Source organism: Theropithecus gelada, chromosome 14 (genome assembly GCF_003255815.1).
Source record: "Theropithecus gelada isolate Dixy chromosome 14, Tgel_1.0, whole genome shotgun sequence".
NCBI lineage: Eukaryota > Metazoa > Chordata > Mammalia > Primates > Cercopithecidae > Theropithecus > Theropithecus gelada.
In genome coordinates, this window is record NC_037682.1 from 116,318,657 (window position 1) to 116,345,078 (window position 26,422).

A 26,422-nucleotide genomic window follows, 5' to 3' on the forward strand; every position below is an offset into this window, starting at 1 on the left:
AGAAAGCGCAGGGCGGAAAGGGGAGCCCCAGCACTTCAGAGCTGTCGGGCCGTGGCCAGGAAGCAAAGCACCGGAGCGCTGCGATGCCAGCGGCCGGACTAGGGATGACCGGCAGGTTTGCGCTGGACCCAACCCCGAGGGCGGTCAGGCGCAAGGGGGCGGGCGCTGCCGTACTCCGGCCGCGGGGTCAGGGCGGGCCGGCCGGCGGGGCATTTAAACCCCGCTGACGGCCAGTCCCGCCCGGGACACGCGCCCAGCTCCGTAGCCTCCTCCGTCGACTCAGCCTTGGGTACCGGTCGGGCAAAATGCGGTCCTCTCTGGCTCCGGGAGTCTGGTTCTTCCGCGCCTTCTCCAGGGACAGCTGGTGAGCGGGGCAGGGGAGGGAGGCGCACCAGGACCTCCCGGGCTCGGGGCTTGCGGGGGGCCGCGAGGGGCCTCGGAGGCAACCCCCAGATCGGCCCTGGCGTCGCCGCTTGGCCAGGGGTGCTGGCGGGACTTGGTTGCGGGCTCCTCCAGCGGCGCCCACCTCGGAGGTTGATAATCCTCCCTGCCTAACTCCGCCCGCCCTCCCCGAGACCCCGCGACGCTGACTCTATGACACTGGTGAAGAACAGGCTGCCGGGGAGGGTCTCCAGCGTTTCCCGTTTCCATCCTCCCCTCCTAACACACACCCAGGGCGCTTTCAGAGCGCCTTTCTGTACTTGAGCAGCTGGGGAACCTGGGCTCGCAGGCTGGGGAACCGAGACCAGGGGATGGTAGAGGAAAGGGGTGGCCACTGGGGTTTGTGAGTGTCCCTCTTGGTCTCCTTTAGCCTTCGAACGCCAAGGCCAGAACTCAGTGGTCCTGGGAGCTCGTCTCGAGGCCTTTCAGCGCCTGGAAAGGGCACAGCTCTCAGAGCAGAGCAGGGCAGCCCCTCAGCAATGGGTGAGGGGGCTTCACAGTGATTCTCTTCCTGACCGCAGGGACCACATGTTGGGCTGCAAGGTGGGGTGGAGGGTTTTCAGCCACTCTTTCTTAGAGGCAGTCAGCCACTGGAGCAGTCCGTTTGGTCTGCACAGTTTTTAAAATATTGTGTTAGTTACCATTATTTACAAATAAAATTTAACAAAAATAGCTAGATTCCAGACTTCTCTTGAAAAACAGACGATGGGGACCGGGCATGGTGGCTCATCTTTGTAATCCCACCACTTTGGGAGGCCAAGATGGGAGAATTGAAGGAGGCCAGGAGTTTGAGACCAGCCTGGCCAACATCGCCAGACCACCACCACCCCCCCACCCCGGTTCCCCCCTCACACCCCTCCCTGTCTCTATAAGTAAAAAAAGGAAAGAAAAGAAAAATGGATGATGTGGCAATACCGGGCCTAAATTTCCAAATTAAATGAACAGGATTGAGGAGTCCCCTTTAGATACGGCAGATGCTATTAAAATGGCCAATTTGTCCTGGTTTTGAAACAGTCTTTTGTCGGCAACCCTCTCAATCCTGGGCGAAACGAGACAATTGGCTGCCCTACACGGTTTTTAATTGTTGAGAGCTCTCATCAATTCTAGCCTTCTTCACTAATTTAGATTAGCTACCTAGTGTTTTTTGAGTTGGAGACTGTTAAAAGTTATTTTTCAGAAAAAGGTTAAAATTCTGACTCTCACAAAGACATAAAAATGAACCCATGTTAAAGATTTCGGTTCAAAAGAGAATTTAGAGAGGGGGATTGGGGAATTATTGTTTAATGGGTATGGAGTTTCAGTTTGGGAACATGATCAAGTTCAGGAAATGGATGATGGTAATGGTTGAGAGACAATGTGAACATACTTAATGCCACCTAAATGTAGACTGAAAATGGTTAGAATGGCAAAATTTACATTATGTATATTTTACAATTTCAAAAAGAGAATCTAAAGAATATATTCATATATAGGTTAGGAATATTGAGACCAAACTGGTCTTCTACAGGTTGTGAGGGAAGACTACTGAAATAATCTTCACAGGTATATTTTGTGTGACTTCTCAGTTACCTACCACTTCAAAGAATTTTATAATAGCTCAAGGTCAATTAAAAGCTGGAATCTGATAACCTGGAGGACTATCCGCTAGACAAGGCATAGTTTTCCACGGACATACATTGTTTTTCTACAGTCTCTCCTGTTTTGATTTTTTTAAAATTTCCTAGAAAGAGTATTCTTGATCACAAAATAAAGCTGGTCTCATTGAATTTGACTTGATTATGTACATAGGTACTACAAGTGTGTTTTACCCTATAGCCCTTGTTAAGTTAATAAACTTGACTGGAAGTTTTCATAAGGAATCCTAGATTCGATTTTTTAAAGCCTTTAATTATTTATTGTCCTGACATTAGAAGCCGAGTCAAGAAACTGTCTCTACCAGGTTTTACCTACTGTACTGATATATTTGGGCAAATTCCTCTTCTCAGGGTCCCCAAAATATCCTAAAGTTTCTGGGCTAGCCAGGGAGTGACCTTCCTTTTGGCATGTAAACCTGGAAACCCAGTAAGCCCGTTTTCTTGGGAGGGTTTTCTTAGTATTGGCTCCATAGAGTGAACCTCAGTTTTTAAAGGAGGCTGGTTGTATCTGATTAAATAGACATCCTGATCAAATACAACATCCAGGCAAGGTCTTGGTTGAATAACCGATTTTTCTAATTATGTACTGGTTAAAAAAAAAAAAAAAAAAAATCTTACTCAACCCGTGCAAATAACCATATTGCCATGAAAAGCAAGAAGATTCCATGAGAGTTTCTGAATTCTGAGGAGTCAGGTAGGGAGAAAAATATATTTATAAGTGTTTCATTTCAGTTTATGAAAGCAGAATCTACTAAGTTGTTATGGGTTAATATAGCCTAAGAAGAAAGAGAAAGGTCTTCCTTATATGTCCAGAAGATAGAACACTATAACAACATCAACAATATTCTGAACCTAGAAGACAGCCATCCATCACCAGTTCATGCGGTCCAGTGTGATTAATTCTGTTCCGCTGAATCTTGGGTTAGCAATCTCAAAAACTTGTCTGCTCCTTGACTAAAGAGTTCTGGAACTCCTGACTCAGTCCACTAGTACGTTCTTAATGTTGTCTAAGTGGTGCCATCAGAAGCCTATGCCCGAGAGCAATTACTCAGTACAGTGCTTTTCTGAGACAGTTCTCGGTTGTTAAAAACAAAAACTCTGGCCTGCCAGGCCCAGTGGCATGCTTACAGTCCCAGCTACTCCTGAGGCTGAGGTGGGAGGGTCCCTTGAGCCCAATAGTGTGGGACTGTAGTGCACCATGATTATGCCTGTGAATAGCCAGTGCACTCCAGTCTGGGCAACACAACAAGATCCCATCTCTTAAAAAACAAAAACCAAAAACTCCCCCTCTATTCTATAACTGAATACAGAACCCTTAAGAAGCATCAGAGTAAAATAAAAACTATCTGTAGGTGACAGAGACTTAAAAAGTGTTGATTAACTTATTACTGATAATTTTCAAGAATGAATGATCTGATAAGAATTCATGACAAGAATAATGCAACTGACAAGGAAATTTGGTTGCTTCTGTGGTATGCAAAACAAAAAGATGCTAATCCAAACAACAAAAAAATCTAGACAATGTCTAAAAATATAAGGCTAATTTCAAAAAACACAATGAACATGATATTAATTTATAAAAATGAACATGACTTTTACAGAGAAAAAATCTTAGATAAAATTTCTAAGATATAATTTACATAAAATGCCAAGAATATCGACTGAAGATACTCAGTGAGCTTGAGGTAAGTCCTGAACATCTGTATTTTAATAAAACTGCATAGGAAAGGCTGATGTACAACTCCAGTTGAAAACCAGTGGCCTGGAAGATGCTAGATTTAAATTAAAGAAGGAAAGTTGCAGCCCAGTAACTTATTTTATTATTTTATTTTATTTTATTTTTTCGAGACAGAGTCTTGCCCTGTCACCCAGATTGTAGTGCAGTGGCACAATCATAGCTCACTGCAGCCTCAAACTCCTGGGCTCAAGGGATCCTCTTGCCTCAGCCTCCTAAGTAGCTGGGACTACAGGCATGCACCACCACACCCAGCTAAGTTTTTTATTTTTGTAGAGACAGGGTCTGGCTATGTCGCCCAGGCTGGTCTCAAACTCCTGGCCTAAAGCCATCCTCCTACCTTATCTTCCCACCTCATCCTCCCAAAGTGCCAGGATTGCAGGTGTGAGCCACTGTGCCCAGCCTCCAGTAACATTTTAAATAATAATTGAAATTGTGACTAGTAACACATATATACTGTTGTCATCAGGGAAGGCACCATCAGGGTGCTGATAAATAGAAACATGTCATGTACAGAGAGGGCATTGAGAAATCTGCACAACTCTCATATAGCATATAATTTCTCAAATATTTAGATAAATAATAATATTTTACCAATATAGATTTAACCTAGAGAAGGCTGAGCATGTCTTCTGACTTGACAATTATTTCTAAGCAATTGATCGATATTAACATATTAAATAAATCTAATTATTTCTAGCACCTCTCTTTTTAAAAGATGAAAGAACAAATCTTTGTGGTTTTCCAGGAGCCCTCCCTCTTTTTAAATTAAATATTCAAACTCATCAAGATTTTGCCAACTTTGGCAAAATTTTAACGCATTTAATTGCTTATTTTCAGACTTACTGTTTGCATGTAATATAATCTAAGACAAATCAAATTTTCTTTCTACAGACCTACAAATTTATCCATTCAGATTTGAGCTTCACTGTTCTCTTTCTTATTCTGGAACAACCAGTCATTTTTCTTATGTGTAATATTTTTCGTTTTAATAAACAAAAACAGGTTTCAATACGATGTATACAAAGTCATACTTCTCTGCCACTATTGCACCTAGTAGAGTCTCATTCAAGTATATTGGTTATATCTTTTAACCAAAGTAACTAACATTTCAGAGAGAATGGGGAGTGGGGAGGGTGGATCATCATAAACCATCTAGAACACACTAGCATTCTAGAAGGGCTCAGTAATATGCATAACATGACTTTGTCTAGCCTCCAGCACTCTTCACTTTCACACTTCTCAAGGTGTGAATTCAGCTACTGTGTTCCCCAACATCTCTGGGATTTAAGACAGACCTGGGTTGAAATCGTTTCACCACTGTGAGCCTTGAGTTTGCTGAGCCCCAGTTTCCTCATCAGTAAAAGTCAGATGGGTTCTTGAGGATAAATGTGATAATATAAGGAAATATTCTTGACGTCTTGTGGCTGATTGAGGGTACTCAATAGGTATCCTTTTACTTTCTTCCAGATAAGTTTAGGTTTAGATTCCTATCAAACACTAAATGTCACGTAGTTCTTCTGTAGGTCCATTATTATGCTGAGCTCTGAGGCCTGCAAAGACAGTCAAGACAGGGTTCTACCTTCTTGGAACTAAGAATCAAGCCGGAGAGAGGGTGTGTACACATAGTCAGCAATTTTGGAAGGCCCTGCTCTGCTTATTGAGTGCCAAAGGATGACACTTCCCATGTGCCATGTCATTCAGAGGACCAGCAAGGGGAGTGCAGAAGTCGGTTGGGGAGATTTTGAAGAAAACCGACTTGTTGAGCATTTAACACATAAAAGGTTAGATATTATGTGTATACATTGCCTGGCATACAGGAAGCATGGAATACGTGGCGGCTTTTACTATCATTATTAGTGATGATGATGTTATTATTACAGATACATATTAACCCAATTCACTTTTCCTGTGCTAAACAAAATACAGTGCAGGGTGGAGACAAATAAAAATAAAGACTTGTAGTCTGAAAATGAGAAATCAAGTCTCTGTTACATTTAACTGCTTTCACATGTCCCCCATTTAAGAAGTGGAGAAGACAGAACAGGAAGCTGAAAGTGGATTGGCCCTGGGCCTTGGACTCCTCCTCTGTAAAATGAGGGTAATAATAATACCTGTATCACACGAGTGTTTTGAGGTTGAAATGAGGTACTATGTGTAAGGTACTTAGGTCAGTGCCAGGCTGATGTGAAGCACTGAGTAAACACTAATGATTGACTATATTCTATTTGCTTTTCCTACTACTTTGTGCCAGGCATTGTTTATTTGTAATTCTTGTGGAACTGCAAGGTGAATGTTAGCTTCCCTGTGGAACATATGAGTATAATGAGGCACAGAGCAGTTATGTAAGCCTGTCCAGCGCCACACAGCTGATAAATGACTGAGCTGGAGTTGGAATCAAGATTAGTCTGACTCGTAAGCCCATGGTCTTTCCACTGCCTTCCTAATGATAGCGTTGGGTGGGGAAAAGATTACATGGCCATTTGGCCTTGGACAAATCACTTAACATCTCCAATAAGGCTCAATTTCCTTATCTATGAAATGGAAATAATGATGTACCTATATCACAGGGTTTTGGTGAAGTTAAATGAGAAACTGCTTACAGCACTTAGCCCAGTGTCTAGCATACTTGGTATTGGCTAGGTGCTTATGTATTTCTGTGAAGGGAGAGATTCATCTCCATTAGGAGAAGGAAGTCTTTGACTTGGATCTGGAGGTGTTCTGAGCAGAGGTCACAGAGCCGGCAGAGGCATGCAAGTGGAGACATGGCCTGTCCCCTGTCTATGAAGTAGTAACATGTAGCTCCAGCTGGCAGGAACAAAGGGCGCCCCTGGACAGGAGGCTGGGAGTCATATGGCGCCAGGTGTGTGGAGACATCCAAGCAAGAGTCAGAGACGGTGGAGTTTCTGCCCAGGAAGATGTTGCTGTCCTCCTCCTGTTAGGCCTTCCTTGTCAGGATGATGATGAGTGGCTTGTCCATGGCGTTTCAGAGCCACAGAGCACCGGAGGTTCCCCAGCCCGGAGCCTGGCTGGTTCCTGCCTTTTGTGCCAGTGTCTGTGCGGGTGTGTCTGGGAGCGCCTGGCAGCATGGGAAATGACTGCGGCTGGTCCTTATGGGGCTGGGCCCATTTCCTGGGGCCCTCTGAGGGGACAGCCCAGAACGTGCATAAGAAAAGCCTGTGGGAGGAAATACCAGGATGACCACAGCTGGATGAGCAGGAATGGGCAGGAGGGCGAATTGGGCAGGCAGGAAGAGCAGGAGCTGTGAGCTCCCCACACCTCGATCTTCCCCTGTGAGCTGGAAAAGGCCACAGCTGAGCTAGGATGGATGGTTCTGCCCTATGGAGTTAGCTAAGGGCTTTCACTGCCGGTTCCTGGTGCCCACCCTGAGGAGGACGCAGGAGAAAGACATTCAAACGCATACCGAGAGAGAACCTGTGTGCCAGACACTTTCACATCCAGGATATCTCATTTAATCTTTATAACACTCTCGTTCAGCAGGAGTGTATGATCTTATTTAAAGGAAGATCAAACTGAGGCTTAGAGACGTACAACAACTTGCCCAACGTCACGTGAAGTGGCAGAACCAGAAATAAGGACTCAGCCAATTTTGCTTGAAGTCTGAGGTCCGTTTCCTTGTTCTGTGGGCTAGCTCTCTCATATCTTACTTTCCTGCTGACTGCAAAGAGGTGCATGGTAAGGGCAGCAGAAAGGGCTGCTTAAAATGAGCTTTGATGGGAAGAGGCTGCTTGGAATAGGAAATGAGGGCTCCTGGAGAGAACCTGGAGGCTCAGCCCGTGATCCCTACTCTGGCCCCCCAGAAGGGGCATGTGAGCCTGTGGAGGTCCCATCCCCCACCCCTCGTGACAGCAGCTTCTCCCCCAGCTGCTTTTTGGGCTTCCTCTTCCACCCTGCTGTTTCCTCTTTCCCTCCCTACAGTGGACTGGCGTGCACCTCACTGGCCTGGGGTGGGGCTATCTGACTCAGGCCCTGTGGGCTGGTCTAGAAGGTAGCAGCAAGGTTTCGAAATAGTCTGTATGGTTGGCCAAGGCCTTGTTTTTCCAGTCAAGTTTCTGTATCAACTGAGAGCTGGGGTCGGAGTTGACAGTCCCAAAGTAACAGCAGAATTGAGGACAGACACCAGGCGTAGAGTCCCTGAAGCCCAGGACGTCCTATCTGAGTCACTAACAGACACAGACACTAAGTTGGTGTGTGTGGGGGTGGGGCGGCGGGTGGGGGGGCAGTGTCACTACTCTCCTGTTGGCTTTTGGCTCAGGTCTTGTCCCCTGGACCCTTCCTGCTCAGGAGAAGGAAGGCCATCCTCCTACACCTCTAAGCAGGACTGCAGCTCTGCCATCATCAACATGCTTCCATCAGTGCTATTTACACAACCTTTCTTCAGAAGAGACACCAAGTTAAAACCTGTTGGCTGCCTCTTCTGAGCTCCACCAACACTCCCACCCTCCCCGTTATTCCGGCTGCTGATCGGAGCCCCTGCTGCAGCGTGAAGCCTGTCTTCATTCTGCCTGACCATTCAGGGTCCCCTACTCAGCTTTCTTCCCAAAGCAAAACCATCTGTCCTATATTTTCCTCTTTCCTAAAACAGATTATCATCTGAGCCACCAATCTCTTCTCAAACGTCCTGAGTTCCTCGTGGCTCCTGGCCAATGGCTTCTTTCTCTGGGAAGGCTCTCGGGGCAAGCTCTGAGTCAGCTTGATCTCTCTGAGCATGCGCCCACGTCTCAGCTGGAGGAAGGACAGCAAACAGAGGGTTCCCTGAGGGGCTGGCTGCTGCCCTGAGAGAGCTTTGCGCCTCCCAGAGGGAGCCTTGTCCTGTCTTGCATGCTAAAGCCCTGGCTCAGGGCTCTGCCCCTGTGGTATCTGTTCCTGGCTGGCTTTTTCCTAGCAGGATATCTCCCAGTGCTGGTGGAGGGCTTGGCGGGGGGAGGTGGGCACTCTTGCCATTGACCCCAGCCAGGTTCTTACTGTACCCAGCCCTCTATCCTTTTCAGATCTGCTTAGTCTCAGAACAGTCACATCCGAGAAGAGGCCACTGAGTCCATTTTCTCAGGACAAGTGCCAAAGTCACCTGTAGCCACAGCCAGCCCAGCCTGGGACGGGGGAGTGGCTAGGGAGCCACTGGGGAACAGGGGCTGTTTCTGACATCCCGGGAGCAGCATCCCTCTGCTGGGCTGTTCCTTGGTTTTTGCTGTTGCAGTGGTGGTGGCAGTTGGTTTTTGGGGGTTTTGTTTGTTTGTTTCTAATCTGTTGCTGCTTTGGGAGATGCCATTTCTTGATTTTTACCCCAGAAGCATTCCTAGTGCAAAGTCTCAACGAGGTCAATAAAGTTATTATCGGGCTTCTTTGAAAGAGTAGATTGGACTGTCAGCTAATAGTTAAGAGATAGCTAGTCGACCTCTATCTAACTTGGTTATTCAGTAACCAGTATCCGGTGGGAGGAGGTGGGTTCTGAGAAGTGCCACCTCTTGCTAACAAAGTCTTTGAGGGCCATCAGACAGCCACCCCATCTGGAGCAGCCGGGGATCTTCCCCTCCATCCTTTGATCATTGGCCTACTTGCTCAGCCCGGCCCAGCCCCTGGGCTGCCATCCTCCCTGTCACAGCCACCCTGGGGCCAGCTAGGCAAGGCCTGGCTGTTCATATTCTGTGCCCTGCTTCTTTTCTGGGACCTCTTGACTCATGAGGGAAGGACTGGTGACAGGAGAAGTGAAACCTGCGGGTTCTAAATGCAGGAGCGCGTCAGCTGCCTTCCTGAAGCTAATGTGAGCTTGGCAGTCTTGGCCTCCGTCTAGCCTAGCCCTTAGCCTGACCGAAGTTCCCAGTCTCCTGTGGACCATGGCACCTTGATCTTTCTCTTAGAAAGAGAAAGGGGAATGGATAGAGCACCAGACTCGGAGGAGGCCCTGACAATGGGGAATGGATAGAGCACCAGACTCGGAGGAGGCCCAGCTCCAACTATGCCATGCCCAGCGAGTGGTGTGACTTTGAGCTCGTCCCTCCATCCCTCTGGAGGCCAGGAAGGAAGTCCCAGAAGTGGCCAGTGCCAGGCCTAGTGTCACACAACACAGCTGAGGACCCCCTGCACCCCCAAGACTCATGACTCTCCTGCTACCTTGGGTGTGTCAGGTTTTCTACCGGCAGGATCATGGGGGACTCCGGGTGGTGGATTTCAGGGAATTGGGGTCAGAGCTGACAGGGATATCAGGCCACCACCTGGAGGAGGGCAGGGCTGGAATCTTGGAACCTACCAGGTCAGGATGCAAGTGGGGACCCCTGCTGACATTCCTGTCTGCCCAGGGGAGCAGGTGGGAGGGCCCCGGGGCTGGAGTCTCCCCTATGTCCCACTGTAGGCTCCCCAAGAAGCCCTAGAGCCCACCACAGGCAAGGCCAGAGCTCTAGGAGCCAGAGAATCCTTATGTTCATCTAGACCCAGCTATGCACAGTGGGAGGTGGGGTGGAGGGTCCCAGGCTGGCAGCCACATCTCTGCCTTCCAGGTAAATCCAGGGCCTAGAACCTCCACTTCCCAGGAGAGTTTGGTTCAGCCCCTGACCCCACTTGGCTCCTCTAACAGAGCAATGTGGGCCGCCTCCACCCCTCCAGCCCTTCTTCCTCGTCTGAAAATTGGAAGCACACTAGCTGTCATCTAAGCGCTTGCTGGGCATCAGGAGCAATTTCAGACTGGTTAGGTGCATCTCACTAACCCATCAGTAGTTCTGAGAAAGGTGACAGACTCTGCTTTTCCGATGAGTAAAAAGATGTAAGGAATGAAACCAGCTTTTGCCTGATTCCCAAGTCCTTACTCTTTTCTCTTATAGACATCCACCACCTGGGGTCCCCTGTGATGCTGCCATGTGCCTGGGAGTGGCTGGCAGGATGACAAAGGCCCAGGGAACTGGCCTTGAGCCTTAGTGAGGAAGCCTGTCTGCGCTTCCTACCAAAACCTACAGGGCGCAGCCCTGGGTCTTCACCTGGCTTAGGCTGGCTGGGGTTCAGAGCCGCTGACCTGGGAACTCCCGCTCTCTTCAGTGGCTTCCCATCACCTCCACAGATAGCCTAAATGCCACAGCTTGGCATCTGAGGCCCTGCGCCATGCCACCTGAGGCCCCTGCCCTTCCCAGCCACCTCTGCTCCTCGGCTTGACTTAGTTTCACCCTTCAGATATCCCCACCGAGACAGAGTTCCCCAAACAGGTAGTGTCATTTCACACCTCCATGCCTTCGTGCACGCTGCTTCCTCTCCCTGGCAGTCCTCCCTGCCCCAGCTGTGGTTGGCTTGGCCTCGTCCTGCTTGTTTTTGAAGCCTCAACTCCAGGAATCCTTTCCCGACACTGCTCCCTCCTTCTGGCTCGGAGTCTCTCCTCTGTGTCATCTAGGGCTCTCTCTCATAGTGTCATCACACCAGGTCTAACTGTTTCCCAGCTGACCTGTGCGCCCAGGCAGGTGGAGATCCCGCTCATAGATTCTCTTGCTAGTGCTGGATTGTAGCATGGTGCCTGGTGCAGGATGGGCACAGGGATGCATGGGAGAGCAGCCTCGCTTCGGCCAAAGAGAATCAAGATGTTAGAAATGGGCACAGCTCCTCCTACTGAGGTTGGCAGGGACAGGACTCCAGACAAAAGGGCCATGGGGCAAATAAGGAAGAACACCTGGGGCCACAAGCAGCGGAGTCGGGGAGGGCAGGCTGGAGCTGACACAGTGCAGCAGGGGGTGTGGGGTGGGAGGGGAAGGGGTGCTAGCAGCAGGCTGTGCCTCCGGGCCCCCATTGGCTCTGACCAGCCCTGGGAGGGCTCAGCGTGAGTGTGGAGGTGCAGTCTGGCTTCCTAGTCAACACCAGGCTACGTAGCCAGCAAGGGCTTCACTGCCGAGCCTGTGATGAAAGAACAGTCGTAGCTGGGGCCCCGAGGCCCCCAGGGATCTTTCAGACACTGAGAGGATCTGATTTGTCACCATGGTCAGTGGTCAAACATCTTGGCAAAGGCCCTGGCACGTCCATGTGGTCATGAAGGCTGGTCCCACTGACTGGGGGGCCTCAGAGGCAGTATAACCAGGGACCTGGGGACTGGGGGAGAGTCATGCTGTGTTCTCTTGTGGGACAGACAGGGTTGATGCTAGCAGCCATGTGTAACTGATGAGGAAACCAGAGGCAAAAAAAAAGGCTTAGGGATTCCCGGGAGGCTACACAGGCAATTAGTGAGAGGTGCCACGCAAAGCTTCCTGCCTCCCCCTGAACCAGGTGCATCCCAGGCAGGGCTTGGTGGGTGCTATCTGTAGGGCTGCAGGGTTCTTCCATCCATTGCTCTTTACAGAAGGCCAGCTGGACAACCTCTTCAAAGTCTCTCAGAGGATTGCCCTCAGATTCTAGAAGTCCCTGAACTAAGAGTCATGAGCCGTATGGCAATAGGTGGAACCTGGAAAACATTGTTGCTACAAGCTTGCCCATGTCAGTCACTGTGACAGGCACTTGGAGTAGCCCCAGCTTCCCTAGACAACCTGAGTCCCTAGAGGACCTCTCTGACCCACATGTGCACCTTTGGGAACCGGTGGTCAGAGAGGCTGGGGTGTGGAGCCGCCTGGATTCCAGACTACACTGTTGCACCTTCATGCCGGTTGGGATGGAAAGGCACTGACAGCATTTTAGCAGAGCTGTGGAGAGGCAGGAGCAACTTCAGTCTCTCAAGAAGACAGACTGTGGGGACTCAGGTAGGAAGCTCAATCCAGGGGCAAAGTGAGAAGGAGCCTTGTAGCCCAAGCCCATTCAGGCTTCGCGGAAATGCCCCTTTATTTCCCAAGTGGTAGTGGGTATTGCTTCATGCCACATTTGGGGGAAGTGGGTTTGAAGGAGGATTCTTAGGCAGAGGGAGCATCCAGTGTCCCACCCTTGGGCTCTCGGAGCCAGGACAGAAAGAGCTTCAGGAGCCCTCCCACCCTTTTTCCTGACCCTTCTCCATGAAGTCTTCAGTGAGCCCTGGGTCTCGCCTAACTCCTGGCCCCTTCTCCTGGACTGGGGCTCCACTCTGAGGCCTATTTTCCATGCATGTCCTGGCTCCTGGCTGCGGCAAGGAAGCAGACAGTGACTCAGCAGGGCTCTGGGATCCTTCCCCAGGCCTCAGGCTTGGGGAGCAGCCGAGGCGCAGTGGAAATGCTGAGTGCCACCCAACTGGACTGTTCTTTCCATCCTGGGCCAGGGCATGGGATGAGACGTGAGGAGTGGGAGACAGCACATGTGTGTGAGTCACAGATGGAAAGAATGGGCTCTATCCAGTGGGATGGACAGACTGAGACTAAGAAGAAGGCTTGGGTCTGTCACCGGCTGTCGCACTGCCACCTCTTTTCCAACTACCACCTGGCTGAAGGAGGTGCTGTGTCTGCCCTGGTGGAAGCTTCAGAGGAGTGTCGACCTCATTTTAAAAGCTGACACTTCTCCTGACTGACTCAGTCTCCTTCCAACCGCCAATCATTTCAGACATGTGAAAACCACTCGAACTCCCTGCCCCCACCTCTGCTGCACACACGCACACACACAGGCGCCCTGACCTCAGGGAGGCCGAGGAAAAGCAGAGGTGCTGCCAGCTGGTCAGAGCAGGCAGAGGTGCTTCCCGTGGGCTGGGGCTGAGCCAGCTCCAACAGAGGCCTCAGGAGTTGGGACCAGGGAGACAGGTCCCCTGAGTACCCTGGCCTCTGGGCGTTTTTTCCCAGCCTCCCCTTGGCCTCTGCACCAAGAAGGAAAGAGCTGGTGGTGCCCAGGCCCTGGGACTGCCAGAGGGGACACGGGTCGGGGATGCTGGCCCAGAACTTCCAGCCGGGGCTGACTTCCCACTAACACAGATGCCGTCCCTTCCTGCAGGTTTCGAGGCTCCATCCTGTTGCTGACCTTCCTCATTTACACCTGCTATCACATGTCCAGGAAGCCCATCAGTGTCGTCAAAGTGAGGCTGGCTGGCAGCAAGGAGGAGTGCAGAAGCATACTGTCATAACCGTCCTTACCCCTTCCCATGGCCACCGAGGCTCCTTTTGAGTTTATTCCCCAAGACAGTTGTGTGGGTGGCTGTAGATGGAATAAGCGTGCAGGGCCCCTGGGCTGTGTGGATGCTGCTCATGGCTCTGATGTGGCCGCTTTCCCCTGCAGCCAGTTCCTGCAGGAGGAGGTGCCAGTAGGGGGACATGGAATCTGGTTAGGAGGCAGTGTCTCTGGTATGGTTGGGGCAGGTGGTTGCTTGCTCCCCTCTGGGTCAACCCCTGACCTGTGTGTCCCATTGCCTCTCCAGAGCCGTCTGCACCAGAACTGCTCGGAGCAGATCAAACCCATCAATGATACTCACAGTCTCAATGACACCATGTGGTGCAGCTGGGCCCCATTTGGTAAGCACAGGGCAAGGTGCTCTTCCCATTCCCCATTCCCTCTTCCTCGAGAAGAGGCTGTCCAGGGAGGGCTTCCTGCAGGGGCATCCATGCAGTCAGCTTTCTGTTCCTCCCATCTGCTTTCAGACAAGGACAACTACAAGGAGTTACTGGCGGGCGTGGACAACGCCTTCCTCGTCGCCTATGCCATTGGCATGTTCATCAGGTAAGGACAGAGGCTGAGCCTGTGACCAAGAGGAGGATTTAGAGCTGCTGCCTCCCCTTAAGGAACCTGGGGGCAGCTGGGTTGAAGCGAACTCCCACCAGGGAGTGGTGGCTCCCCAATGTGGGAGTGAGATCAGGGATGCTGCACATACAACCCACCCACAGCCATCCTCCGTGCCTTACCACAGTCGCAGGCCTGCTCCTTCGCCTGGTAGACTCCCACTGGTAGCAGCTCTTTTGCCTGGAAAGGTTTTCCTGGATGTTGCCTTTGAGTCTGTTCACTCAGATAGCACAGTTGGTGGGTATGGACTGGGACCCTTTAAGGATGGCCCTGCGTGCACATATAGCTGGGAGAATCCCCATCCTCTGCTGCATCCAAACCAGCGCGGGAAGCATGCTGTTCCTTGCCAGGAAGCCACGATCGATAAGGCTGCAAACTGCCTCCAAAGAGCTCACAGGCTAGTGGGGGCAATGGATGCATCGGCAGCTGGTGCTAAAACTGTGGCCGGCTCCATGACAGACGTAGCCATCGGGTGTTCTGGGAGCTCTGAGGTCGTTACTCAGTCCAAGCTGAGCTAGAGCAGAGGGGTCAGGGAAGGCTTCTTGGAGGAGATGGTGCCTGACCTGATGCAAGGGACTTGGGTGCAGCGGAGCAGATGGAGACCTGAGCAGAAGGAATAGCAGGAGCAAGTAGGGCAAATGTGAAGAAGCAGCATGAGCTACGGGAGGAACTGCGGGCAGGTGTATGGAGGGAGTGACAATGTAGGGAAGGTAGCAGCAGGGCTGAGGGCTGAGGGCTGAGGTCATTTGCACATGAGGTCCATGGGCAGAGATGCATGGAAGGGTTTTCGCCAGGGCGTCCCATCCAGATGGGCATTTCTGAGAGTGATGCTGAGGTGGATGAGACTGGTCACACAGAGGGACCAATTTGACAACAGCCCAAGCTGTTGAGCTTGTGTTACTATAGTGGTGATAGAGGTGGAAAGAGGCGATGTACTGGAGCACTAGCTAAGAGGTAGCCAGGTGAGTCTTGGAGACTGAATGTGAGGGGTGGGGAGGAGGGGCGGGAGTCTGAGGGAGCTCTGAGCCTGGCTTGAGTGGCCAAGGGGTGGCATTCACTCAGATAAGGGTAGCAGGATGATGAAGGCGTCAGGGCAGTTGGCAGGAGGAGGAAGAGGAATTCAGCTTAAGAGCACTAGGTTTCAAATGCCCGAGGGGCATCTGAATAAAGGAGGCACCTGGCTGCCACGGACTGTGAAGCTCTGGGAGACAGATCAGGCCTGAAGATATGCATGTGGAGCTATTTAGCCTATGGGTGGTTGTTACAACCATAAAAGTGATGCAAAAGGCTGCTCCGAGAGGAAGATCCACGACAGGGAGCGGCTGGCCAAGCGAGGAAGATGGGCAGGCTAAAGTCATGGAGCATGGCCAGGTGTCACAGAAGCAGTGGGGGACAGAGGTTGGCCCTGTCACATGGCCACACAGAGGTCATTGGTGGGACCTTGGCCAGAGCCACTTCCTAGTGTGGTGGGGGCAGAAATGTGGTAGGGAGTTGAGGTGGACTCAGAGGAGCTTAATCGCAGATCCAACTTTCTCTTCCCCAGTGGGGTTTTCGGGGAGCGGCTTCCACTCCGTTACTACCTCTCAGCTGGAATGCTGCTCAGTGGCCTTTTCACCTCACTCTTTGGCCTGGGATATTTCTGGAACATCCACGAGCTCTGGTACTTTGTGGTCATCCAGGTATGAGTCACCGTCTTGCACTTGGGCCTGTGTTCCCGTCTCGGGAAGGACCTGGGAGACCGCCGCTCACAGCGGATGGGAGCCTGTGTTCCTGGCTCCCCGTCTGGTGCTGTCTATTACACTGCACTGGGTTCCACCTCCTGGTCCTACTGCCCCCGCATTTATTCACTCAGAGAGTTGGCCTTGAGCACAATGCCATGGTCACTTCTGATGCCCGAGAGGCTTGGTCTCTGCTTGAACAATCTTGAGCGAGAGAAGCCAGCTCATGACACTGGGGAGGTGTGGCATGTGTGTAAGGGAAGGGCAAGGTTTGTAGTGTGGGGTATGGAGGGCTCCTTGGCCATAAAATTGAACCTCCTCAGCCCAGAGTGGTCAGAGCAGGGAGCCAGTTGCTCAGCCCAGGTCTGCTCCCACCCTCCCTCCCCTCTCCCTGCAGGTCTGTAATGGACTCGTCCAGACCACAGGCTGGCCTTCTGTGGTGACCTGCGTTGGCAACTGGTTCGGGAAGGGGAAGTGAGTGTGACAAGGGAGGAGGAGTGGGAAGGATTGGGAGGGCTGGGGGTCCCGAGCTGGTCACTGTGGCCTCTGATGTGATTTCAGAGGGAAGGGTCAGAAAGCGGCCTCTGAGTTGCTGTTCACATGCTTAGCAGTGGCTAAAAGCAGGACTGATTTTCTCATTGATGAGGCTTTAACCCATAGAGCAGGCAACCTTAGTTATGCTTTTTTCTAATAATAGATGAATTTCTATTTTCAACAAAGACAAAAACCTATAAAACTTTTCTCCCCCTTAATTGGCTTGTGTGCAAAACAAAGTTGCTTCGGAGAAGGGATTTTCGACGTTAGCACTACTGACTTTCTGGGCTGTTGGACCCTTGTTTGGGGACTGTCCTACCACTGCAGGCTGTTTAGTAGTAGCCTTCCTGGCATCTGCTCACTGGATGCCGTAGCACACCCCGAGTTGTGACCATCAAAAATCTCTAGCTGTTACCAGATGTCCCTGGTTGATGATGGTGCTTTAGAGTGAGATGGTGGGACAGAAAAGAACGAGGGCCGGGCCCCCATGCCCTCGGTGTGGCTCGAGCTCCCATCGGCACTCACTCAGGCAGCTGGGCAGGGGGAGCGAGACCCCAGGCCCCGCAGCCACCTGCTTGACACCACCCAAGGTCTCCCACTCCTTGCTGACTTGCGGCTTTGGGGCTCAGTCTTTGGTGCCTTGGGGAAGCTGCAGTCGGCCCAGCTTTAGAGCTTGGTTGGGGCCGTTGCTATGAACAATGTGCTTTGCTTTTTACTTTTTCTACCCTCTTCCTTTCTCTCCCTCCCTTCCAGGCGGGGGTTCATCATGGGCATCTGGAATTCCCACACATCTGTGGGCAACATCCTGGGCTCCCTGATCGCCGGCATCTGGGTGAATGGGCAGTGGGGCCTGTCGTTCGTCGTGCCTGGCATCATTACCGCCATCATGGGCATCATCACCTTCCTCTTCCTCATCGAACGTGAGTGGGCCCCTCACTCCCCACAGACCCCACAAGTGAGCCTAGAATGTCTCGATTTCTGGGAGAAGGCAGCTGGATCTACTAGAAAGATTGCTGGTCACAGAGTGGGAGGACCAGCCTTGAGACTTTGGACAATCTCTCAGAGCCTTTATTTTCTCATTTGTAAAATAATAATAGTAATAATAATGTCTATTTTGTAGGATTTCTGCAGGCTTAACTGAGACACCATAGTTAAAATGCCTGGCCCATAGGAGGTGCTTGGCAAGCATTGGTTGAATCTGAGAGGTGTGAGCAAGGAAGGTGGAGTTGAAGGGACATTCTTACAGTGACCAGGCTCTCCACTTGCTGCAGGTGGCCTTGTGCACTAGCCAGGCCAGGTATGAGAGCCACTCTGTAGCTAAGAGTACTAAAGTCCAAGAGGCAGTAGTGACACAGCTGGTTGTTAGGAAAGCCAGGCCTAGAAAGCTGTCTCCTGAGCCCCAGGCCCTGCTCCCTTCTGCTGGGACACACACTGGCCACCTTAGGAGTTGGAGGTGGGGCCAGTTCCTGGAATGGCTTAGACCCAGTGCACGGTGAGGGCCTGGCAATCACCTTGGGATTGGGGGGGTTGGGAAGCTTCTTAGAAGGCGATTTTTTTTTCCCAGACCCAGAAGATGTGGACTGCTCCCCTCCTCAGCACCATGTGAGTGTGAGCCCTCCCAGCCCCATCCCTGCCCTCCAACTCCATCCAGAGCGCTGGACGCAGAGAGGCCTGGGGAGCTAGAGCAGAGAGTTCTGGCCCTCACTGACCTCACAGACCTAGTGCTAGGCACATGGGTTGGCCCTACAGCCTGATGGGTCTGGCAGGTCAGTCCAGCCCCGAGATGAACATGTGCCTCCCCATCCTGGGGGCCAGTGTCTCTTGCCTGGGCTGCACCTTCAGTTGGTGGGAGGCAGCACACAAACGCACCCACATCAGGGCTCGTCTCCTCTGCTCAGGGTGAGCCAGCTGAGAACCAGGACAACCCTGAGGACCCTGGGAACAGTCCCTGCTCTATCAGAGACAGCGGCCTTGAGACTGTGGCCAAAACCTCCAAGGGGCCATGTGAAGAACCTGCTGCCATTGACTTCTTTGGGGCGCTCCGGATCCCAGTAAGAAGTTTGTGGAATGGAGGAAAGAGAGGGGCTTTCCATATTTTTCTGTTGGTGATGAGGAGATGGGGTGCTTGGGTGATCTCTTTTTCTAGAACTTCTTTATAGGGGAGATGTAAGCTGCGCAGCCTGCCTGGGGAGGGCAGTGTGGGAGACTTGTCTCGAAATGACCTTGCACAGTGGTCATGTTGCTTTTATTGGGACTGGATGTGTTGGAGGCTGCCTTGTGTGGCAGGTGATGGAAAGTACTGGGGTGGTGCTGAGCACCCCTCGGGGCCACCACTGAACCCAGAACCTCTGGACCCCTTCCCATGTGCCCCCTGTTGCACTCCCCAGGGCGTGGTCGAGTTCTCTCTATGTCTGCTGTTTGCCAAGCTGGTCAGTTACACCTTCCTCTACTGGCTGCCCCTCTACATCTTCAATGTGGGTAAGTCCAAGAGAAGGGGAATGAAGGGGTCTCTGAGGAGGCCAAGGCCACCTCTGGTGGGAGAGGAAGCCCGTCGTGGTGATACCTGTGATTCCAGTATATAGGCAGAATTCCTGCTGAACCTCTCCTAGAGTGAAAGGAGCTTGATTTAGTTCTTTATTTAAATGAAAGCTAAACCCAGCACGCTACCCCCTAGACCCTGACTCCAGCCACCTTCCCTCCGTTGGAACTGAGCTGGGGATTAGGAACTCAGAGCTCTGTTCTGCAATTCTTGCTGTCTTCTTCTCTAGCCCTTAGTGTAGGAGAAGCCCCCTCCAGGCTGCTTGGCTCATAGGTGGTAGGGTTGGGAGGTGCTAGGAAAGGCCTGCCTGCCGGATCTGTCCTCAGTCCAAGGAAGAGGGCCTGATGAGTGACCCCACTCCTTGTAGCCTGGTGGTGACCATGGTGGTCTCCCAGTGGGACCTCATGGGATTGATGCCCCTATGCCTGGGTCTGCTGGGCTGCACTGGTGTTCTGCCCTGTCTCACGGACCTACTCCCTGCTGCCCCTGCCCAGGGATGTACAGATGAGAAGAGATCACTTGAAAAAGGATGTTTCATGTCCACCTGGCCTGGGTCTCGGCTTTTCCATAGGTCGGGCTACCAAAGAGCAGCCCACCCCGCCCTGCCCAGCCCCCAGGAGCCTCCGAGCTCCACCAGGCTGAGGACCTCTCACCCAGTACTGCTCCCCTCCCTCCCAGCCCTGGGGAGGAACAACAGCGCCTTGCCACACATTGTGCTTGCTCTGAACAGGATACTGTAGGAATTACTCATGGCCAAGTCTCAAGCCGTAGCTTGCCCTGCAGCTCTGTCGGGGCCTCTCTCTGTGACAGTGTGGAGCGCTAGGGCAGCTTCTTGGACACCGTGACTCTTTGTTTTGTGGCCTTGGTGCTGACTTCAGAGTATGAGGCAATCTCGAGGGTGGGGCTACAATCTCGGCTTCTGGACATTCCTTTTTTAAAACATGGAGCCAAGGCCTGTTACCTGAGGCCCCTGTGTCCCTGCAAGTCTCCTTCCTGGCTCTGTGTATGAGCACAGCCTCAGGTAAACGGGAAGAGCGCCTAGTGCTGCTAGGGCTCCAGTGAAGCAGAGAAAGGGCTGGGCTGAGCTCAGGTTGCGTTCCAGGGGAAAGGTGGCCACGGGACAGCAGGCTTGGGGGCCAGATCCCAGGGCTTGCCAGGGAAGGCTTGTTCTGGGAGGTGAAGGTCATCCTGCAGGGGAAGAGGGCAATACAGGACGGGACCAGGAGGGCATCTGTCCAAACTGCTGCACTCTCACCCTGTGGCCCTGGCCAGCCTGCTCCACACGTCCCTAGCTCTTCCTCAGAAAAGGGGGCAGTGGCCTGGATCATGCTCTGCAGGGCTTCTAGCTGTGACGCTCAAGGATGTTTGTCCTGAATCCCAGGTCTGACCACATACCTGTGTTTTCCACAGCTCACTTTAGTGCCAAGGAGGCTGGGGACCTGTCTACACTCTTTGATGTCGGTGGCATCATAGGTGAGGCCCTGCCCTGCTCTGCCAGCAGTCTCCCTTCCCCTCTTTTCTTGTGGGGTGCAGGAAGAAGTGACAGGTCCAATGGGCTATGACCCGGGTAGGTGGCACCAGAGGAAAAATGGCTCCTGGGTTTATTCTCAGTTCTGCTCCTGCCTGGCTGGGTGGGCCTAAGAAAGATGCCCTTTTGTTTGGTCTCCAGTAGTGATGGGCACTAGAGGAAGGGGAGGGCTGCAGACAAAGCAGCTTTGCTGGTTCTTGCTGACAGGCCCAGGCCAGCACTGGGCACAGCTGGGGTGCCAGGTGAGGGGATGGGTGGTCCTGTCTGGGAGGCAGTGTGTGAGTGGGTGTGTGTTCCAGGCGGCATCATGGCAGGGCTCATCTCTGACTACACCAATGGCAGGGCCACCACTTGCTGCGTCATGCTCATCTTGGCTGCCCCCATGGTGCGTATAACCTCGAGGGTAAAGTGCGAATGCATGTGAGCAGGAGCCTGTGTGGGCCTCTGGCCTGTGTGCACGTCCACGTGTTACACACATGGATGTCTCTGTGTACACGTGCACGTGCATCCCTGTGCGCACACGGGGGAGGAGAGGCGAGGGTCAGCAGAGGCACCTTGGAAAAAGAGCCAGACTGCAGACTTTAGAGGGAGATTCATGACTGTTTGGCCTTGGTAGAGAAGGAGACCACCTCCTAAACATTTTGATCAAGGAAAGAAGAGATTGAGGTTGAATCTGAGAGAAGACTGTTGGGAGAAAGGGAGATGATAGAGTACCACGTTTTAGGCCGTCCATCCTGGGACATTTAAAGACCAGAGAAATCTGGGTATGCGAGGGAAAAGGAATAGGATGCCTTCAGGGCAGGAGACGGTTGTTCCAGACCTCAGGGCTCCAGGCCGGCAAAGGGATTCTGGGTGACTCAGCCTCTCCCCTCTCCTCTCTCAGATGTTCCTGTACAACTACATTGGCCAGGACGGGATTACCAGCTCCATAGGTGAGGAGGAGGTTGCAAGTCCTGCCAGGCCATGGGAAAGGCACTGCCTTGGGGGCTCCATGAGGCTGGCCCACGTGGGGGCACTGGCAGGTGGAGGGGCTGGGAGGGCTGAAGGCCAGAGGGTGCTCCTGCCCTGGGGCTGGGGCTGTGAGTGGTGCCTCCTCTCTGACTGGGCTGTCTCTGTGCCGTCCCAGTGATGCTGATCATCTGCGGGGGCCTGGTCAACGGCCCATACGCGCTCATCACCACTGCTGTCTCTGCTGACCTGGTAAGTGGGGCCACCTCCCGAGGGCCAGGAACCACTCTGGGGGCTTGGTCAGGGCCACCATCTCCAGGTCCATTTCCCACTGTCTCCCATCCCGCAGAGGAGAAACCATCAAAGTCCTTCAGAATGTACCATGGGCCCCTCTCCTCTCAAGCCCAAACCCCAGTCACCACCTTCCCTGAGTCAGCCCCTCTCCTGTCCTGGTTCCGCTCCTGCAGCCGCTCGGCTGGGCTTTCCCACTCCACTGTCTCTCTCCAGGGCACTCACAAGAGCCTGAAGGGCAACGCCAAAGCCCTGTCCACAGTCACGGCCATCATCGACGGCACCGGCTCCATAGGTCTGTGACTCTAGCTCTGTTGTGGGCCGGCCCCTGGGCATAGTGCCCTCCAGTGGGCAGGGGAGGTGCAGGTCCCCCTGCTCACGAGGCTGGGCTCTATTCAGGCGCAGCTCTGGGGCCTCTGCTGGCTGGTCTCATCTCCCCCACGGGCTGGAACAACGTCTTCTACATGCTCATCTCTGCTGACGTCCTAGCCTGCTTGGTAAGAGTCCTGGGGTACACAGATAGGTATTGAGGGATGCTCCGTCCTGCGAGGCTGCAACCCTGGAGGTCCAAAGCATTGGCCATTGGGGGTTCTGGGGTAATGAGAGCAGCTGCCCTTTGCTCGGAAGCACTCTCCCTTCCCCTGAGTGACCCCTTGCCAAATGGGAGTGTGTCTCTCCCCCTTCTCCACTGCCAGTCCACGGGTCACCTGGCGCTGGGCACTCAGTGCTCAATGCTAACGGTGCCCTCCCTTCCCTCTGTGCCTTGTGCTCCACAGCTCCTCTGTCGGTTAGTGTACAAAGAGATCTTGGCCTGGAAGGTGTCCCTGAGCAGAGGCAGCGGGTGAGTCCTCCGGGGAGCTGAAGTTGCCCCCCTCTGCCAAACCCACTTCTCATGGGAATCAGCCCAGGGCTCAGTTTCTCCAAACGCAGGCTGAGGCTCCTCCAGCCCAGACCTGAGGAGCACTGAGCCAGTCCCTGGGTGGCCCCGCCCCGCTAACCTGTCCCCTGTTGTCCCCGTGTGTCTCCATAGCTCTAGTGTGGTCCTAACCCACCAGCGATAGTATTTCCCTCAAGTCCCATGACTTTTGTGAGTATTTACTTCGAGTCTGTGACTCAAGCGCCATTTGAATGGGGGCTGCATGCAAATCCTCTGTCCTGCAGTATGACTTTTTCCAACTTTCTCGTTTTTCTCGGGGCCACTTGTAAAGACTCAGCCTCAGCAGAGCATAGTGCGTGGGAAGCGTTTGCCAAGGGGTCTGAGATGCCACAGAGGTTGGCGGCCTCTTCCCTGAGGGACAGTGTTAGAACTTTGGATGTGCCCTCCGGGGACAGAGGAGGCAGAAATAGGGAAACCAGTTTCCCTCTGAGCTGAGACTGAGTTGCAAGTGCCTCCTGAAGTTCAGAAACCAAGGTCATCTGGCCCCTCGGCCTGGGGTATGCAGAAAAACAGCAACTACCAATCAAAGTCTCTGAAACAAACGTGAATCAAGCATGGGTGCTGGCCCGGTGTGCTCTCTGCCTCCTGTCTGGTGGTGGTGGATGTGGTGGTGGCACCAGTAGGTTAGTGGCTGAGGCTGCACAGTGCTGGTGGTCGGATGGTGGGCGGCCCTCTCCCGCTGGGCGTCCTGAGCAGGAGCCTCGTGCTAATAAGGAGGCCGCTAACGAGCTGGCCGGAGCCGTGGACCTGGGCTGGATAGCAAACGTGAGGAGGAACCCCCTGGGTCATGGTAACCAGCACGCATCCGGGGACGCACTTCCACTTAAGGAAGACACCACGCAGGGGAGAGAAAGTGAGAGCAGGAAGACACACGACACAGGAAACACACAGAGCACCTGTCCTGCCCTGCCTGTCCTGGAAGGGCAAAGTTCCTGTGCCTGTGCTCCTTGGAGCCAGGCCTGAGGGTGGGAGGGGAAGAAGAGCAGCGGAAAGCGAGAAGGAGTATTTAGTGAGCAACTGCTCGGTGCCTGGAGTTGTGTCTGGCTTTCGATGTGTGAGCTTGCCTCGCAGCAGCCTCTCATTGGAGGTGAGAGGCAGAGACTCAGAGCTCGGGCACAGCCTAACACTGAACCTGGGCCTGGGGGTTGTTTGCTTTTCTCTGGACTGCCACCGCTGTCCCAGGCTGGTCCTTCTCCACGGGGAGCCTGTGTGTGAGGTGTGCAGTGATTTGTCAGAGCAGACAGAGCACTGGACTTGGGATCCAAAAACCCCTGGACAGTCCCGCTTTCTCCACTCACTGCATGAGACCTTGGTCATAGCATCCAGATTCTCTGAACTACCACATCTTTGTGTATGAACGGGGATGCTTATCCCTGAATACCCGGCAGAATTGACCTGAGGCTGAGATAAGATGGGATATGTGATGTTGCTTTGTAAAGCTGTCAAATGTGGCATGAACATTGTAAGGTTTTAATTTCTTTCTTTCTTTTTTTTTTTTTTTTTTTTTTTTGAGGCAGAGTTTCACTCTTGTTGCCCAGGCTGGAGTGCAGTGGTACAATCTCAGTTCACTGCAACCTCCGCCTCCCAGGTTCAAGTCATTCTCCTTCCTCAGTCTCCCGAGTAGCTGGGACCACAAGGCAAGCGCCACCATGCCCGGCTAATTTTGTATTTTTAGTAGACAGGGTTTCTCCATGTTGGTCAGGCTGGTCTTGAACTCCCGACCTCAGGTGATCTGCCCGCCTCAGCCTCCCAAAGTGCTGAGATTACAGGCGTGAGCCACCGCGCCCGGCCAGGTTTTAAGTATTAATGTGGCTTAATATTTCCTGCCCGAGAGGTCTAATTACAGAGAACTGAGATGAAAGCAATGACGACGGGACCCTGGGACCCTGTCTTTCCTCTCCCCAGTCAGCAGGAGCTTATGAAGTCGTCTCACTTTCTCTTCCGCCCCTCTTTCCTCTTTATGCAGGTATAAAGAAATATGAGGCCCCAGTTGGAAGAGCAGCATGGAAGGCCCCAATTGGGTCCCCAGTGTGCTCCCCATGGGCAAGACGATGAAAACTTCCACAAGTAAGGGGGGCAACCCCTCTTAACTGAACATCAGCCAGCCCAGTCCAGACCCAGGGCTGCCTAAGGACACAGAGATTCTCCATGGGAAGGGGACTGCCAAGCATGAGGAGGTAGAAGATTCAGGGGCCTGAGCTCTGGAAGCTGCAAGCAAAGGGCATGGGACTGGGGCTGAGTTGTGTCTCCATTCTGATAAGGGAAGGATATGCTCAGACTCTTGCTTGTTCAGATTCCAAGACAGAAGGCTTCACAAGGCCAAGGCCTGGAAAATGTGCATCTCTCCTTCCCATGTTAAATTTTAATCTCTGTAATCTGCCTGTATCTGTAGGTGGGCATCTCACTCCGTCAAAGGAGCCCAGCCTCTCTTTGTCCCTCTATCCATGAAACAGTCTTCTCTGTGCATTTCCCCAAGCTGGGCCCTCTTCTACCCTCCATTTAGGCCTGTGGATAGCTCCCTTACCTGCCCATCACTGCTTTCTCCAGGGCCAACACTCGGGCGAGGCAGGGGAGCTGCCTTCAGTACATCATTTGAGGGGGCACTCCCTCTTGGGCACAGGCCGGCCCTGAGTGCCTCCCTTGCCTCACTCTGATCCTGGCCCCGTAATGTCCTCAGTGGAAGGTGACTGGGGGCCAGTGCTGTGGGGAGAGTAGAAAGAGGAGTTGGCATGACTAAAAATACCAGTATGTGTATTAAGTATTTTGAGAATGAAATGCCAAGGAGTGCCTACTGTATGCCAGCTCTGCTCTAGGAATGGAGTAGACAATGGACACAAGAAGGACTCACGCCCTGAGCACAAGTGCCAGCGGTGACAAGACTGGCAAGATGTGAGGGCATGCATGGTTCCTTCAGGCAGTTGCTGCAGGTGTGGTCGCCTGGCGCCATCTGCCGCTCCCTTTTCCACTTTTCTGTATCCTCCTTCCACCCCAAGTCCTGGATCACTCAGTCTTCTGGCTAGCTCTTGGCACCTCCATCTGACCCTGAAGTTGCCCATTGGCACCAATAGATTCCCTTTGACCTGCTGCACCCATGCTCATCCTTGTTGGGGCTTAGCTCAGTAGTGAGCGGGGCTCGCATGGGCTGCTGAAGTGGGGTCCCAGGACCACCAGGGGGGTAGGTTAAAGCTGCTGACAGTGGGCATTCCTGAGGGGGATGCTCAGGACACTGATGATGTATGGGCAAACTGGGAGCTTAGAGCGCCATACAAGATACAAGCCTTGCATTTCCTGGGATGTGGTGGCTGGTGCATTAGCCAGATACACACCCTTCCACGCTGAAGCAGGCTGCACAGGCGCCAGTGGCAACCAACAGGGAAGGCTCCTCCTGCCTGCAGTCACTTCAGCTCTGAGCGTAAGAGTCAGCCAGGGACCTCCAAGTCCTCAGAGCCCACAGGGGCAAGAGCTATACTCTG

At 52.8% G+C, this 26,422-nt stretch overlaps 1 protein-coding gene across 2 annotated transcripts; it reads left to right on the forward strand.

The window, feature by feature from the left end:
- Positions 1 to 26,033, forward strand: SLC37A2 (solute carrier family 37 member 2). 2 transcript variants are annotated; one of them, XM_025357174.1, is made up of 19 exons: positions 1 to 364; positions 13,675 to 13,756; positions 14,096 to 14,189; positions 14,316 to 14,394; positions 15,998 to 16,133; positions 16,570 to 16,646; positions 17,460 to 17,626; positions 18,271 to 18,308; positions 18,605 to 18,757; positions 19,094 to 19,184; positions 20,656 to 20,718; positions 21,073 to 21,158; positions 21,657 to 21,705; positions 21,900 to 21,973; positions 22,229 to 22,307; positions 22,412 to 22,509; positions 22,789 to 22,853; positions 23,043 to 23,099; positions 24,916 to 26,033. In XM_025357174.1, exons 1-18 carry the CDS (start codon positions 306 to 308, stop codon positions 23,071 to 23,073), a joined length of 1,521 nt encoding a protein of 506 aa, XP_025212959.1. In that variant the 5' UTR covers positions 1 to 305; the 3' UTR covers positions 23,074 to 23,099; positions 24,916 to 26,033. The 2 variants fall into 2 exon arrangements, with proteins under 2 accessions (XP_025212959.1, XP_025212961.1); XM_025357176.1 differs by lacking the exon at positions 23,043 to 23,099.
- Positions 26,034 to 26,422: the final 389 nt, after the last annotated feature.